Raw genomic sequence first — 14,980 nt, 5'->3', positions numbered from 1 at the left:
GGCCTGTGGCATGCCCGGGGGAGCTGATTGGGGCAACAAGTTGATGCTGGAGAGGCAGCTGGTGCGGAAGGCACAGACAGGAGAAAGGGAATGGAAGAGCACCTGGAGGCCTAGCCAGCGCTAAGACTCTTCTAGGTTTCTCCCTCCAAAGTGCGGGGGAGGGAGAGGTGGGGGAACCGGCCAGCTGGGGGCGGGGCGGGGGGCGGGGCCAGGAGCCCGGGCTCGCCCAGATGTTAGTCACTAAAGTCGTCCGTTCTCTCCTCTCTCCTCCCCCACCTTTCCTTTCCCTCTTCCCTCTTCCAGCGCCCCCACCCCCGGTTCCCGCCCCAAGCCGCCCACCGGCCCCCTTCTCTCCGGCCGGAGCCTGAGCCGAGCCCGGCCGGCTGTGCCGTGCCGAGCCGCCGGCGCCGCCGGGAAGATGGCCGTGTCGCTGCGGTACTTGTGGCCTCTCCTTCTCTGCAGCCCCTGCCTGCTCATCCAGATCCCCGACGAATGTGAGTAGCTCGAGGGAGCCTTCACACCTCCCTTCGCCGCCGCGCCGGCCTCCTCGTTATCATCTGCCTCCTCGCCTCTGCTGGCTCCCACTTTCCTGGGCACGGACTGGGCGCACGGTCCCCGGCCCCGGAGAGGGGGGCGGCGGGCGCGCGGCGCGTCAGCACCACGGACAGGGGACGGGCGGTTTCAGGACCACGGACAGCGGGCTCGGCGCGCCCGGGCCCGCCCTCCCCCACCTGGCGCCGGGGTGGGGGCGGCCGGAGGTGGGGGGCGGCCCGGGTCCCCGCTGGCTTGTGAAAGGCCTGCATTCAAGTTTCGCCCTCCTGACGCGGGTAATCCCGTCTCGGGCCTTCGGTAGCCCTGTCTGTGAACGGAGATGGGACAAAACTCCTTACAAAGGCCCAGCCACTTTCTGGATCCTTAGGATTCTGTGGGGCCGAGGGGTGGGACTGCTGGAACCCTTCATTTGTGGAGTGTGTACGTGGGTAAGTGTGTGGAGGTTGCGGAGTATGGCTGGAGGCTTGTGACAAAACATGAATGTTTGCGTGTGCTTGTGAGTCGCACAGGCTGTGTATTTTGTGTGTGTGGCCGGGGGTGGTTGTGATTGACTAAATGTGGATTTTCTTGAGTGTGACTTCGATTTTCTATATGCGTAAGTTTGTGAGTCGCTATAACTGTTACTTATTGTACCTACTGGTCAGGTGTGTGAAGGTCTGCAGGTATTTGTTAGCATTTGATCATAGTGGCTGCATGTGACTTGGGGCCATGTGTGAGTACCCGTTTGTGTGTGGGGTGTGTGTTACTGTGATGATGTTTATCCTGAGCCTGCTCCTTGGTAGTTCGAGTCCTTTCTCCCTCACCTTGCCACCTTTGTCTCTTGAGTCTGGACCTGGAGCAGGCCAGTGTCACCGAGAGATGAGCTGGGGGCTGGCAGTGGGGAGGACTGTCTGTGCCACGAATGGGACAGGGGCCGAGGGAGGTGGGCTTGGAAGGTGCCTGGCTTTGGAGGAAGGCAGCCGAGGGTGTGGAGGAGGTGGAGAGGGAGCGACGGGACAAAGAGTGGGGATGTCCCCTTCCATACGCACATGGAGATCCACGAAGTCATGCCTATGCAGACTCCCGTTACAGATGCACGCAGATGCACGTGTGGGTAGACACAGACAAGCCACCTGTATCCAACCAGGCACAGATGTACAGAAGGAGCAGAGACCCTCAGAGGATGCATAGGCGGCACACACACACACACACACACACACACACACACAGTCACACACAGGCGAGGGGTTTAGACACAAAGGAGCAGAGCCATCCACACAGACGGAGGCAGGTGTGCAATACTGAATGCAAGCACACGCGCACATAGCCTTCAGATATACTGTGGCAAGACACACCCATGTACAAACACGCTGGGAGGCAAACATACCGCATGCAGTACACCCAGGAGCATTCACTTGCCTGCCTGGAGTCACACTTTTGCACACTCACACACATGTACTCGTCCTCCTTCCCCTCTGTCTCCTCTTGGTTGCTTCTCAGGCCTGACCCTGGGCACCAGTCTGGCCTGCCCTGCTACCTCGCCGCAGGCTGGGCCATCTGGCCCCGTGTGTCTGCGTGTGCAGGGCAGGGAGGATTTGGAGAAAGGAGTGAGGAGAGAGAAGGAGGCTGCCCTGGGCACTGGCTGGCGCTTGTGACTGACCCCAGTGCAATATGATGGGTGGCCTGGTGCCTCCCTGTTGGAATCTGTCCTCCAGCTAGAGCTGTCTCCCTCCCTGCCCCTCCAGGCCCCTTTGTCTCTTTTCCTGCTTCCTCCACCCAGGCGATTTCCCCCATCCCGTTCCCCATCCCAGTCACTATCTCTTGCTCTTGGGCTGCCTGCACTGGCCCCTCCCCAGTTCAGGGCTCCCGCTGCAGTGTCCCCAGGAAGCCGCCCCCTCTCTCCTGGGGGCCCTTAGTGGAGGTCACTCTGCAGAGACAAAGCGCACGAGTGCCTCCCCGCCTCCTCTCCCGTCCTCACAGCCGCCCCGGGCCCCGGCCGAGTCCTGGGGCAGGGAGGCAGCAGCTCTGGCCTCCGCTCCGGGGAGCTCGGTGGCAGGCAGGCGGGGAGGAAGGAAGGGGAGAAAGGGGGCTGGCGTCAGCCCTGCGGGCGACGGAAAGTCGGAGGCAGCCGGGCCTTTGGGAGGCTTCGGGGGGAGGGGCCGCCGGCTCGGAGGGCTGGGCCTGGGTAATTGAAAACACTGAGCTGTGCTAATTGGATTAGGAGGGAAGTGGGCTGCAGCAGGGGAGGGTGCCCTGCATGCTGGGCTGCCTGCCCCCCCACAAGCACCCTAGGTGGAAGGGGGGTCAGTTCCGAAGGCCTTGCGGGGTGGGGTGTGGGGGGGATTCAAGGGCCGGTCCAAAGGGCAGCCTCATAAGAGGCACAGGTGTCTCCAGTCTTGGCTCCCTGTGGGCATTACCCACCGGGAGACCAGCCATCAGGCTGCGGCCCGTCCTCTGGGCCTCCGCCCGCCACAGCTCCAGCCTGGCATGGAGCCCCCACGTTGGGAGGGGTCCCTCCCTCCCCGTCCGCAGGGGGCCTGCGGGGGGGCTCAGGCCCCCTGGGGCCTAGTGTCAGCATTTCTCTCCGCTCTCTCCCTTGCTGCCTGGATTTCTTAGATGAAGGATACCGCGGTAAGTTGGGGCCGGGTGGGTGGGAGTGCTTCCCAGCAGGCCAGGGAAAGAGGGGTGCAGCGGGCCCCCTCTCCCCGTAAGCCCTGTGCCCTGCGCGGGTCGCCCGTCGTTTCTGGCTCTTGGCTCCCTGTCGGGCTCCCTGACCCGTGGGCCATCTTTGCTCTGTCTCCGCCCTGGCCGGGGTTTTCTTGCTCCCTCTCCTGTCCTCTGCTCCCCTCTCTCCCTGTGACTCCCCGCTTTCTGTCTCTGGCTTCGTCTCTCTCTCAGGTGTCTCTCCTTGTACTTCTTGCTCCTGGTTCTCCCTGTTGCATCTCTCTCTACCTGTGCACCGTGTCCCCATCTCTCCCTCTGTTCGAGGCCCAGCCTGGTTCTTCGCACACACACACCCCCTTAGCCTCGGGGCCTCTAGGGGTTTCAAGCCCTGCTTCCCTCGCGGTGGGACAGGGGTCGCGGCCGTGAAGCCAGCCAGACACCATCCTTACCACGTGTCTGCCTATCCTGTCCCCAGTGATGGAGCCACCTGTCATCACGGAACAGTCCCCACGGCGCCTGGTCGTCTTCCCCACAGATGACATCAGCCTCAAGTGTGAGGCCAGTGGCAAACCGGAAGTGCAGTGAGTGACCTTCACCTCCCGAGCCCCGGCGTTGGCTGCTGAGCTCGGCTTCTAGTGCTCACGCCCCCCAGGGCCACCAACTTCTGCGCCCAGGCGTCCCCCAGCCCCGCGCTCTCGCTCATCACCCTTGGTCCTTGCCCTGGCCTGTTCCAGCCCCGTCCTGGGGTCCAGCGCCTTGGGCCTCTGAGCCCTTTTCTGCCCGCAGGTTCCGCTGGACTCGGGATGGCGTCCACTTCAAACCCAAGGAAGAGCTGGGTGTGACCGTGCACCAGGCGCCACATTCTGGCTCCTTCACCATCACGGGCAACAACAGCAACTTTGCCCAGAGGTTCCAGGGCACCTACCGCTGCTTTGCCAGCAATAAGCTGGGCACGGCCATGTCCCATGAGATCCAGCTCATGGCCGAGGGTGCGAGGCGCTGCAGGGGCCTGGGAGGGCCCGGGGCACATGAGAGGGTCCCCGACAGGTCTCAGGGAGCCCTGCACCCCCAGCTGGTGGCTGAGTGTGGGGGGGGAGACCGGGTGCCCTGCCAGCCCAGCCACCTTCCTCCTTTGCTCCCCAGCGGTGGCCCCCTCCCGTGCTTTGTCCCTTTCTCCACTGTCTTCCCGGTCACCTCTAGCTCCCCTTCTGTCGCTGCTTCTTCCTCTGGCCTTTGCCCCGTCTTGGCCTCGGGGCCTGCCTCGTCCCTCCCTGTGTCTGTCTGAGTCACCGCCTGGGCTTGGCCTCCCATCCCCTCTGCGCCTCTGCAGTCCTCCGGTCATGTCCACCTCCCCCATCACTCCGTGGCCTCTTTCCTCCGCTCTCCCTCCTCCCTGCTGCCCCGTCTCCACCTCCAGCCTGGCCCTCCTTCTCCCTCCTCGCGCTCTGCAGCTCTGTCTTTATCTGCGCCGCGCTCTCCCTGGGGTTTTCCCTCTGCATCCCATCCTCCCTGAGCTTTCTGCCTCCCGAGCATGCTCCTCTCTCCTCTCCACCCCTCTGGTTACCTTGGGAACTGTTGCCATGGTTTCCGTGTCAGGATGATGGAAGGGTCTGTGACTCCCACATCCTTCCCCGGCTCCCCTCCCCCATCACCGCACCACAGCCTCCCCACCCCCCGCCCATGCTAGGCCTCTGGGTGGGAGCTGAGAATTGTGAAGGGTTAACCCTTCGCAGCCATCTGGTCCCCTGCCCAGCCTCCGCTCTGCACGCAGCCGGCCTCAGCCTCGAGCCCAGAAGGCCCCCCCAGAGCGGCTGCCTCCCGATGCGGGGACTCCCTCAGCGGCTCTCCCTCCGCCTCTCCCCGGGCCCCGCCCCGCCCCGCCCCGGAGGAGAGTTGGGACCCAGTGCCAGCTTCCCTGTCCCTTCTAGGTGCCCCCAAGTGGCCGAAAGAGATGGTGAAACCCGTGGAGGTGGAGGAAGGGGAGTCGGTCATTTTGCCTTGCCACCCGCCACCCAGCGCCGAGCCGCTGCGCATCTACTGGATGAATAGCAGTGGGTGCCCGCCAGGGGCCGCCGACGGGGCGGAGGTGTCAGGGGGTAGACCTTCCCGGATGGGGCCTGACCCTCGCCTTCTTGCCCCCCGCCCGCCCCACAGAGATCTTGCACATCAAACAGGATGAGCGGGTGACAATGGGCCAGAACGGCAATCTCTACTTCGCCAACGTGCTCACCTCGGACAACCACTCAGACTACATCTGCCATGCCCACTTTCCTGGCACCCGGACCATCATCCAGAAGGAACCCATTGACCTCCGGGTCAAGGCCAGTGAGTCCCAAAGACTCATGCACCTCCCCCCCTTCTCTCTGACCCTCAGGCACTGTCCACCCCAAAGATCAAATGACCTCAGTCTTCCTCCCAGGCCAGATGGGGCCCTCCCTTGAGCAGAGGAGGGGACACGGGCCCCAGGGCCTCCCAGGGGAGTCCCCTGCTTGGTAACTTCGACCGTGAGAGAGCATGGGCCACGCCACCCACTCCCTTTCTCCCCGCAGCCAACAGCATGATCGACAGGAAGCCTCGCCTGCTCTTCCCCACCAACTCCAGCAGCCACCTGGTAGCCCTGCAGGGGCAGCCACTGGTCCTGGAGTGCATCGCCGAGGGCTTGTGAGTCGGGGTGCCCCGGGTGGGGGGGGCAGACCCTGGGGCCGGTGTCGCAGCACCGGGCTGAGCAGCCTTGTGCTCTCCCGCCTGGCCTTCCTCCACGTCGGCCCCCCGCAGCCCCACACCCAGCATCAAGTGGCTGCGCCCCAGTGGCCCCATGCCAGCCGACCGAGTCACCTACCAGAACCACAACAAGACCCTGCAGCTGCTGAACGTGGCAGAGGAGGACGACGGCGAGTACCGGTGCCTGGCCGAGAACTCGCTGGGCAGCGACCGGCACACCTACTACGTCACGGTGGAGGGTACGCTGCCTCCGCTGGGTGGCACGGGCTCCCGGAGTGGCCTCGGGGGACAGCCGTCCGCGACGCCCACTGTCCCGGGGCTGGGTGGGCGCAGGGGCTGGGGCTGGGGGAGCGCTGGCTCAGGGCAGCGCTCCTGCCCCCCGCAGCTGCCCCCTACTGGCTGCACAAGCCCCAGAGCCACCTGTACGGCCCCGGAGAGACTGCCCGCCTGGACTGCCAAGTGCAGGGGAGGCCCCAACCCGAGGTCACCTGGAGGATCAACGGGATTCCTGTGGAGGGTGAGTGCGGCCCCAGGCAGGGGCAGGGACCACGGGAGCCCCGGGAGGGGGGCACGGCGAGGAGGGGCCTCAGCTGCCTCACTGCTCTGCCCTGTGCCGCCCCCCACCCCGGCCACCCGCTGCCCCCGCAGAGCTGGCCAAGGACCAGAAGTACCGGATCCAGCGTGGGGCCCTGATCCTGAGCAACGTGCAGCCCAGCGACACGATGGTGACGCAGTGCGAGGCTCGCAACAGGCACGGGCTCCTGCTGGCCAATGCCTACATCTATGTCGTTCGTGAGTAACCCGTCTGTCTGTCTGTCCGTCCTGCAGCCCACCCGGCGAGGCCACCGGACTGACTCAGCCCGCGGCTGCTTTGTCTACCGTGGCTGCCTCTCGCCACGCCGGGGCCCTTCGCCCCAAATCTCGCCCGCCTTCCTCAGCGGTGCCGGGTGGGGGGTGGGGGGTGCACACCATTTACAGATGAAAAGGTGGCTTCGGAGAGTGCTCTGGCCACCACATGGCCGAGTGGAGGCTCACCCTGGCCCGGATGTGCCGAGGCCGGCCTGGTGGCTCCTCTCCCGGAGATGGGCCAGGAGGGCCTTCAGGAACAGGTGGACGGTCACTGGGGCGTCAAGTAATCGGGAAAACCTGGGTGCTTGGGGTGGGAGGCGTATCTGAGGCATGTCGGAGGGCAGAGGGAAGCCAGACGGGCAGGGCTCTTGGGGACCCGAGGATGCCCAGAGCCCGCCTGGGAGAGGCTGCCCTGAGCCCTGCGCCTGGCCTGAGTCCTGCCCTGTCCTCTGTAACTGCTTCTCCCCCAGAGCTTCCGGCCAAGATCCTGACCCCTGACAACGAGACGTACATGGCGGTCGAGGGCAGCACGGCCTATCTTCTGTGCAAGGCCTTTGGAGCTCCTGTGCCCAGTGTCCAGTGGTGAGTGACCCCTCCCCGAAGGGGCACCTCCAAGCCATCCGGCCTCCCGGGGAGCTGGGGGGTGAGGCGACCAGCCGGATGGGGTCTGAGCCCGGCCTGCCCTGCCCACACTAGGCTCGACAAGGAAGGGAAGACCGTGCTACAGGATGAACGCTTCTTCCCCTACACCAACGGGACCCTGGGCATCCGGGACCTCCAGGCCAATGACACTGGCCACTACTTCTGCCAGGCTGCCAACGACCAGAACAACGTGACCATTGTGGCTAACCTGCAGGTCAAAGGTCAGGTGATACCCCCCGCCATGTGATCGGCAACACCTCCGGGAGGGAGGGTTAAGGCCTCTGGAGGACACAGGAGTGACCCTCCCTTTCCATCATTGTCCTCAGATGCCACTCAGATCACACAGGGGCCACAGAGTGCAATCGAGAAAAAAGGCTCAAAAGTGACTTTCACGTGCCAGGCCTCCTTTGACCCTTCCTTGCAGCACAGCATCACCTGGCGAGGGGACGGTCGAAACCTCCAGGAGTTTGGGGACAGTGACAAGTGCGGGCCTGGTAGAAGGGGGCAGAGTGGGGAAAGCGGGATGTCCAAGCCTCCTGGCCTCATCCATGGGGGAGCACCCCTGCTTTGAGCAGGGATGGTCTGGCAAGAGAGGGAGGGGAGGGGAGGGGTGGGCAGCAGAACAAACGGGCAAGCATGCCCCCCCCGGCAGGTACTTCATAGAGGACGGGCGCCTGGTCATCCACAGCGTGGACTACAGTGACCAGGGCAACTACAGCTGTGTGGCCGGCACCGAGCTGGACATGGTGGAGGGCAGGGCGGAGCTGCTGGTGGTGGGTGAGTCCCGGGACCAGTGGCACGGGGGGCACGGGGTCCTCTCGAGCTGGGGAGTGGGGTGCTCAGCCGGCGTGTGGGCCGGGGAACCCACCCTCCGTGACCCTCAGGGAGCCCCGGGCCGGTGCCTCACCTGGAGCTGTCCGATCGCCACCTGCTGAAGCAGAGCCAGGTGCGCCTGTCCTGGAGACCCGCCGAGGACCACAACGCCCCCATCGAGAGTAAGAGGCCCCCCACCTCCCTACGGCCGCCCCTGCTAGCCTTCCTCCTCCTGGGGCCTCCCTCCTCCCACGACCGCGGCCCGGGACTGGCCACCTCACTGGGGCAAACGCCTGTGTTTGGGGCGCGCAGTTCCTCGCGGGACTCTGGGAATGCCTTCCGCGGGGAGAGCCGGACTCATACCCCCATCGAGCCCTCCCCCACGTGCCACCCGCCCAATCGCCGGTTCCCTTCTTGGCAGAGTATGACATTGAATTTGAAGACAAGGAGATGGCGCCTGAGAAATGGTACAGTTTGGGCAAGGTGCCCGGGAACCAGACCTCCACCACCCTCAAGCTGTCGCCCTACATCCACTACACCTTTAGAGTGACGGCCATCAACAAATACGGCCCCGGGGAGCCCAGCCCAGCCTCTGAGACTGTGGTCACACCCGAGGCAGGTGAGCCACGTGGGGCACAAGGGGAAGAGATGACTGAGCCCCTCTGCTTCTAGGCTCCCAGCGGGAGCTGGGAGGCAGGGTTCCCCCAGAGCTGCTGGCCCTTGACTTCCAGGCCATTCCTTCCTCCGTCCTTGGCCTTCACAGCCTCGGCAGGAGCCCACAGCTTTGATGTGTTAACACATTACTTTCCAGCCCCAGAGAAGAACCCTGTGGACGTGAAGGGGGAAGGGAACGAGACCAGCAACATGGTCATCACTTGGAAGGTGAGGGGCCCTGGGCCGAGCATGCCCCGGGACATCAGGCCAGGATCCAGGCGTTGGCCGCTCCCCGCGGCTGTGCTGGCGACCAGAGGATGACAGGACATGAGGCTGGGCTCGGGAGCGGGCCAGAGAGGGGGTGCTCCTGGCCAACCAGTTCTTCTTCCGCCCACCCCCCTCTAGCCGCTTAGGTGGATGGACTGGAATGCCCCCCAGGTTCAGTACCGCGTCCAATGGCGCCCTCAGGGGACACGGGGTGCCTGGCAGGAACAGATCGTGAGCGACCCCCTCCTGGTCGTGTCCAACACCTCCACCTTCGTGCCTTATGAGATCAAAGTCCAGGCCGTCAACAGCCAGGGCAAGGGCCCTGAGCCCCAGATTACCATCGGCTACTCTGGGGAAGATTGTGAGTATTGGGGTGGCCCACGGCCCTCCCTCCACGCCGGGGCTCTTGGTAGAGCACTTCCCAGGAGTCAGGACAGTTTCTTCTATAACCAAGTGCCCTCGTGAAAGTACAGAGGTTAAGCGTTGACACCCCGTGGTTATGTAGCGGGCAGCCGATGTGCCAACCGCGTCAGTGGGGATCCAGCCCGGGATCCCCCCTCAAGTCTGGTCGTCCGGCTCCTTTCCTTTCCTTGCATCTGGAACACTACCCCATACTAATTTTGATCGCCTGGCCGAGATGCTTTCTCCCTTGCAACCAATAAACCGTCTGCGAGGAGAGACCCTGACCCCATGCACATGCCCTGCTCATCAAACTGCCTGCCCCACACACGGCATCCAAATCCATCTTCCTCCTGCGGGAGGGTTGTGGGCTGGCCTCCGGCTGCCGCAGGCCGACGTCCATGTCACCGGCTGTTTCCAGACCCGCAGGCAAGCCCTGAGATGGAAGGCATCAAGATCCTCAATTCGAGCGCCGTGCTGGTCCGGTGGTGGCCTGTGGACCCAGCCCAGGTCAAGGGCCACCTCCGAGGATACAACGTAAGGAAGCGTTCAAGGCGTGGCGGTGGGGGATCCCCAGGGTGAGGTGTGAGGCCGCCAGGAGTAGCAGGATCTGGGGTGGGCCTGTGCCGCCTGTGAAGTGCTCTCCCAGGAGTCCTCAGGGTGTGAGGAAGGGGTCCCCACGGAGGGCAATGTGAGGCCCGCACCGAGGTGAGCGGTGCCGGATGCCTTCCGCCCCTGTGGAGTCTCCTGTCCCCCACCCCCCGCAGGTGACGTACTGGTGGGAGGGCAGTCAGAGGAGGCACAGCAAAAGGCATGTCCACAGAGGCCACGTGGTGGTGGCCGCCAACACCACCAGCGCCGTCCTGGGGGGCCTGAGGCCCTACAGCTCCTACCGTCTGGAGTTGAGGGCCTTCAATGGCCGAGGACTGGGGCCCGCCAGCGAGATGACCTTCAGCACCCCGGAGGGAGGTGAGCCCTGGGCCCCCCGCCCCTGCGCCCGCCCTCCCCCACCGCAGGGCAGGCCCGGGCAAGGCCCCCACCCGTGTCTGTGCCCCACAGTGCCGGGCCACCCTGAGGCGCTGCACCTGGAGTGCCAGTCGGATACCAGCCTGCTGCTGCACTGGCAGCCCCCGCTCAGCCACAACGGCGTGCTCACCGGCTACGTGCTCTCCTACCACCCCCGTATGTGGGTCGCGGCCCCGACTCGAGCCCCCGCTGGCCTGACGGGTGCAGGGGAGCTGGGCGGGTGCGCAGAGCCCGAAGGCCCACTCCCCGCATCTCCCCGCAGTGGACGACGGGGACAAGGAGCAGCTGTCCTTCGACCTTCCGGACCCCGAGCTGCGGACACACAACCTGACCAATCTGAGCCCCCACCTGCGCTACCGCTTCCAGCTGCAGGCCACCACCAAGGAGGGCCCCGGGGAGGCCATCGTGCGCGAGGGAGGCACCATGGCCTTGTCCGGTGAGCCGCAGGGCCCGCGGCGGGGGGTGGGGGGGTGGCCCCGCGCGGCCTCGGGGTCCCACAACCTCTTCTCGCTCCCCAGGGACCCCGGATTTTGGCAACATCTCGGCCATGGCTGGCGAGAACTACAGCGTGGTCTCCTGGGTCCCCAAGGAGGGCCAGTGCAACTTCGGCTTCCAGATCTGGTTCAAAGCCCTGGGGGGTGAGCTCGCAGGGCCCCGGGGGGGGGGGCCGGGGTGCTGCACGGCCGGCCTGCTTACCCCTGCCGCCCGCGCCCCCGCAGACGAGAAGATGGGCCCTCACCTGCCGCCGCAGTACGTCAGCTACAACCAGAGCTCCTACACGCAGTGGGACCTGCAGCCCGACACCGACTATGAGATCCACCTGCTCAAGGAGCGGGTGCTGCTGAAGATGGCCGTGAAGACCAACGGCACCGGTGAGGCTCCGGCGGCGCGGGCGGGACGGGCGCTGGGCCCCAGGCCGGAGCAGCCGGGCCTAAGTGGCCCCTAGCGGATCCTTCCGTTCGAACTGCTTCCGGAGTAGTCATCTTCGCCAAAGGTCCTGCCCCCCGCCACCCAGAGGGTCCCCCCAGGTGTCCCTTTCGTTGTTTTTTTTTTAAGATTTTATTTATTTATTCATGAGACAGAGAGAGAAGCAGGCAGAGACCCAGGCAGAGGGAGAAGCAGGCCCCATGCAGGGAGCCCGATGTGGGACTCGATCCCGGGTCCCCAGGATCACACCCTGGGCCGAAGGTGGAGCTAAACCCCTGAGCCCCCCAGGGACCCCCCAGGTGTCCCTTTCAAGCCTGCTTCAGCCCCAGGTCATCGCGGCCCCCCCCGGCCCCGGGCTGGCTGCGGGCTGGCCCTCCCCGCCCTGCCAGTCCCCAGGGCCAGAGGCCTGAGAGCGCGTGTGTCCCGGGCCCCGCTCAGGGCCTTGCTCCCCGACCTCCCGCAGGCCGCGTGAGGCTCCCGCCCGCCGGCTTCGCCACGGAGGGCTGGTTCATCGGCTTCATCAGCGCCATCATTCTCTTGCTGCTCATCCTGCTCATCCTCTGCTTTATCAAGCGCAGCAAAGGGGGCAAATACTCAGGTAAGCCCTGGCCTGGGGCTCGGGCGAGGGGGGTGGAGCTACAAGCCCTCCTGGGTCCCCCCACCTCTGGCAGGGTGGCGCGGGCGTGTGGGGGCGGGCGGGGGCCCGACGGGGCTTCTGAGCCGGGCAGCGGCAGGTGGCACCGAGGCCCGCGCCGGGTGAGTGCTGTGCCTTGAAGGCTTCCGGGGCGCGGGGGCCGCTCAGAGGACAGAGGGGGCGCCTCCCCCGTGTCTCTGAGCTGGGGATGGGGCCCAGTGTCCGGAGTCAGGCGGGGGTGGGAGACAAAGCGGGGCCTTCTGTGTCTGCAGTGAAGGATAAGGAGGACACCCAGGTGGACTCCGAGGCCCGGCCGATGAAGGACGAGACCTTCGGCGAGTACAGGTGAGCTGGGGGTGAGAGCACGTGCCGCCCGGCCGCCCTGCACCCCCTCGCTTTTATGTCTGACCCTGTCTCTCTCTCTTCTTTGTGCTGCTGGGTGTTGTCAGGTCCCTGGAGAGGTAAGACCGGGGTGGTGGGAAGATCCTGTCAGAGCCTGATGGCAGGGACCCTCCTGCGGGTGCCTGGAGTGCCACTGGGCCCTGCTCACTGGAGCTCGGGGCTCCCCCAGCCTTCTGGCCTGGCAGCGCCCCGTTTCAGGGAGAAGCCAGCATGCTCCACCTGGTCCCCACACTGACACCCCATTTCTGGGCCTGCCTGTCACCTTCCCAGCTCCACCCCTCTGCGGGCTGGGCAAGGGGTGACAGCTGGACCGGGGCCCCTGTCTGGCTCACCTACAGGCTGAGCACCCACTTGCTTCCTCACGGCCCCCGGGATCCTGGGGTGCGTGTCAAGGGGGGAACTGGTTCCCCAGTGCGTTCAGAGCGAATGAAAGGCAGGTGGAACCCGGGGCCCCGGCCTCCTCCCTCCAGCCGGCACACGCCAGCTCCCGCCGGGCTCCACCGGGCAGCCTCCCACTCCCTCCTGCCCTCTGCCCCCGCAGTGACAACGAGGAGAAGGCCTTTGGCAGCAGCCAGCCGTCCCTCAATGGGGACATCAAGCCCCTGGGCAGTGACGACAGCCTGGCCGACTACGGGGGCAGCGTGGACGTGCAGTTCAACGAGGACGGCTCCTTCATCGGCCAGTACAGCGGCAAGAAGGAGAAGGAGGCAGCAGGCGGCAACGACAGCTCAGGGGCCGCCTCCCCCATCAACCCTGCCGGGGCCCTAGAGTAGCGGCTCCAGGCAAGGCCAGGCAGGGCCAAGGCCAGGGCCAGGCTACGGAGGGTCCGAGGCCGAGACCTCCAAGCCCAGCACCTGCGCTCACCTTGGGACTGAGGCTCCGTCCATTCTCTGTACCAGGCCCGGGCCCCGGCCTCCGGCCCTGGGCCTGGGGAAGGCTTGAAGTTGGGGGCAGAGGAGAGGAACTCGCTGCCTCCAAACCCCTTCTGACTCCCTGGTCCCCACTTTATTGCCAAAACCCAGCTGCACCCCTTCTTGGGCACGCACTGCTTTGTTCCAGCTTGGGGGCCGATCGCCCACACAGGAGCCTTCGGGGGCCGCCTCGTCAGCCTTTGAGCCGCGGTTGGGCCGAGAGGACGTAGGGGTGGCCGCTCCGCGGACGGCCCGGCCGGGACTGGGGACGGGACTGGGCGCCCCACCATCTGCTCCAGCCAGGTCGGGAGCTGGGCGAGCTGGCCGCGGCTGCAGAGGAGGCCATCTGGAGAGCCCAGGGTCCCCACCTGCCGGTGCCACGGTCGCCGGCACCTTGCCCCCCTGCGTCCCACCCCGCGGCCGGCTTCCAGGAGCTCCATACACACGCTGCCTTCGGTGCCCACCAGACAACATCCAAGTGGCCTCCGGCACCGCCAGGGGGTGGGGGACAGGCACATCTCCCCGCTGCCCCGGCCACCGCCCGCAGCCCAGGACCCTCCAGCCGCCCCCCCGCCGGCCCGAGTAGTGCCCTCCCTCGCCCCCCTGCCCCTCAACCTCGGGAATGTAAATACACCGTGACTTTGAAAGTGTGTGCTCTTGCCTTTCCCCATATGCCGCTAGTGTGTAGGCAGATGTCTGAGTCTCTAGGTGGTTTCTAGGTTTTATAGCAATTAGCTTTGATGATCCCATCCTAGGAAAAATAAAAACAGACGCGGAAAAAAAAAAAAAAAGAAAAAGGAAGAAGGAAAGATTGGTCTCCCAGCTCCGCTGCGCTCCTGCCTGGCAGCCAAGGTCTCCCTGTTTGCCTTTGCTTGGTCTGTTGATGAGCCCTTTACAAAAAACAAAAACAAAAAAAAAAAAACAAAAGAAATATATATATATGTACATAAATATCAGAATTATGACAGGCAAATAAAAACCTGCGAATGAAGAGGAACTGTGGTCGTTTTACTGAGCACCATCTCCCGGGCCGGGTCTCCCACCGGTGGGTGCCGGAGCCAAGGAGGGCAGCCCAAGACCCATTCGTGGCCTCTACCCTGGCCTCCGGGTCACCCGTGGGCGCGCCCTGCCGTGGGGCAGATGCAGGAGCCTCTCTTCCCTGTGTAATAGGATGGAGCCTACCTGTGCCTGGCTGCCTGCTTCAGCGCCCCCCCAGTGGAGCCGTCCTTCCTGGGGTGCCCGTCTCCTATGCCAGTAAAACACATTTTTTAAATGATTTTATTTATTTATTCATGAGAGAGAGAGAGAGGCAGAGACACAGGCAGAGGGAGAAGCAGGCTCCCTGCGGGGAGCCCAATGTGGGACTCGATCCTGAGAGTCCTAGAGCCAAAGGCAGAGGCCCAACCGCTGAGCCACCCAGGCGTCCCCTAAAACACACTTTAAATGAATGACCACCTTGGGGATCCCTGGGTTGTTCAGCGGATTAGCACCTGCCTTTGGCCCAGGGCATGATCCTGGAGTCCCGGGATCGAGTCCTGCA

At 64.8% G+C, this 14,980-nt stretch overlaps 1 protein-coding gene across 4 annotated transcripts; it reads left to right on the top strand.

Annotated features, from left to right (window-relative positions):
* Nucleotides 1-312: 312 nt before the first annotated feature.
* Nucleotides 313-14,431, top strand: L1CAM (L1 cell adhesion molecule). Of its 4 annotated transcripts, XM_038588675.1 has the most exons (28): nucleotides 313-494; nucleotides 3,148-3,162; nucleotides 3,671-3,776; nucleotides 3,982-4,184; nucleotides 5,124-5,246; nucleotides 5,350-5,520; nucleotides 5,745-5,856; nucleotides 5,971-6,155; nucleotides 6,302-6,433; nucleotides 6,565-6,708; nucleotides 7,236-7,347; nucleotides 7,462-7,628; nucleotides 7,734-7,890; nucleotides 8,060-8,184; nucleotides 8,292-8,402; nucleotides 8,642-8,839; nucleotides 9,032-9,102; nucleotides 9,280-9,502; nucleotides 9,962-10,077; nucleotides 10,308-10,509; nucleotides 10,600-10,722; nucleotides 10,829-11,002; nucleotides 11,085-11,204; nucleotides 11,286-11,438; nucleotides 11,957-12,091; nucleotides 12,400-12,472; nucleotides 12,577-12,588; nucleotides 13,071-14,431. In XM_038588675.1, exons 1-28 carry the CDS (start codon nucleotides 419-421, stop codon nucleotides 13,300-13,302), a joined length of 3,771 nt encoding a protein of 1,256 aa, XP_038444603.1. In that variant the 5' UTR covers nucleotides 313-418; the 3' UTR covers nucleotides 13,303-14,431. The 4 variants fall into 4 exon arrangements, with proteins under 4 accessions (XP_038444603.1, XP_038444605.1, XP_038444604.1 ...); XM_038588677.1 differs by lacking the exon at nucleotides 3,148-3,162; XM_038588676.1 differs by lacking the exon at nucleotides 12,577-12,588.
* Nucleotides 14,432-14,980: the final 549 nt, after the last annotated feature.

This window comes from Canis lupus, chromosome X (assembly GCF_011100685.1).
Source record: "Canis lupus familiaris isolate Mischka breed German Shepherd chromosome X, alternate assembly UU_Cfam_GSD_1.0, whole genome shotgun sequence".
NCBI lineage: Eukaryota > Metazoa > Chordata > Mammalia > Carnivora > Canidae > Canis > Canis lupus.
The sequence above is the reverse complement of the archived record's forward strand: the minus strand, read 5'-3'. Positions and strand labels throughout refer to the sequence as shown.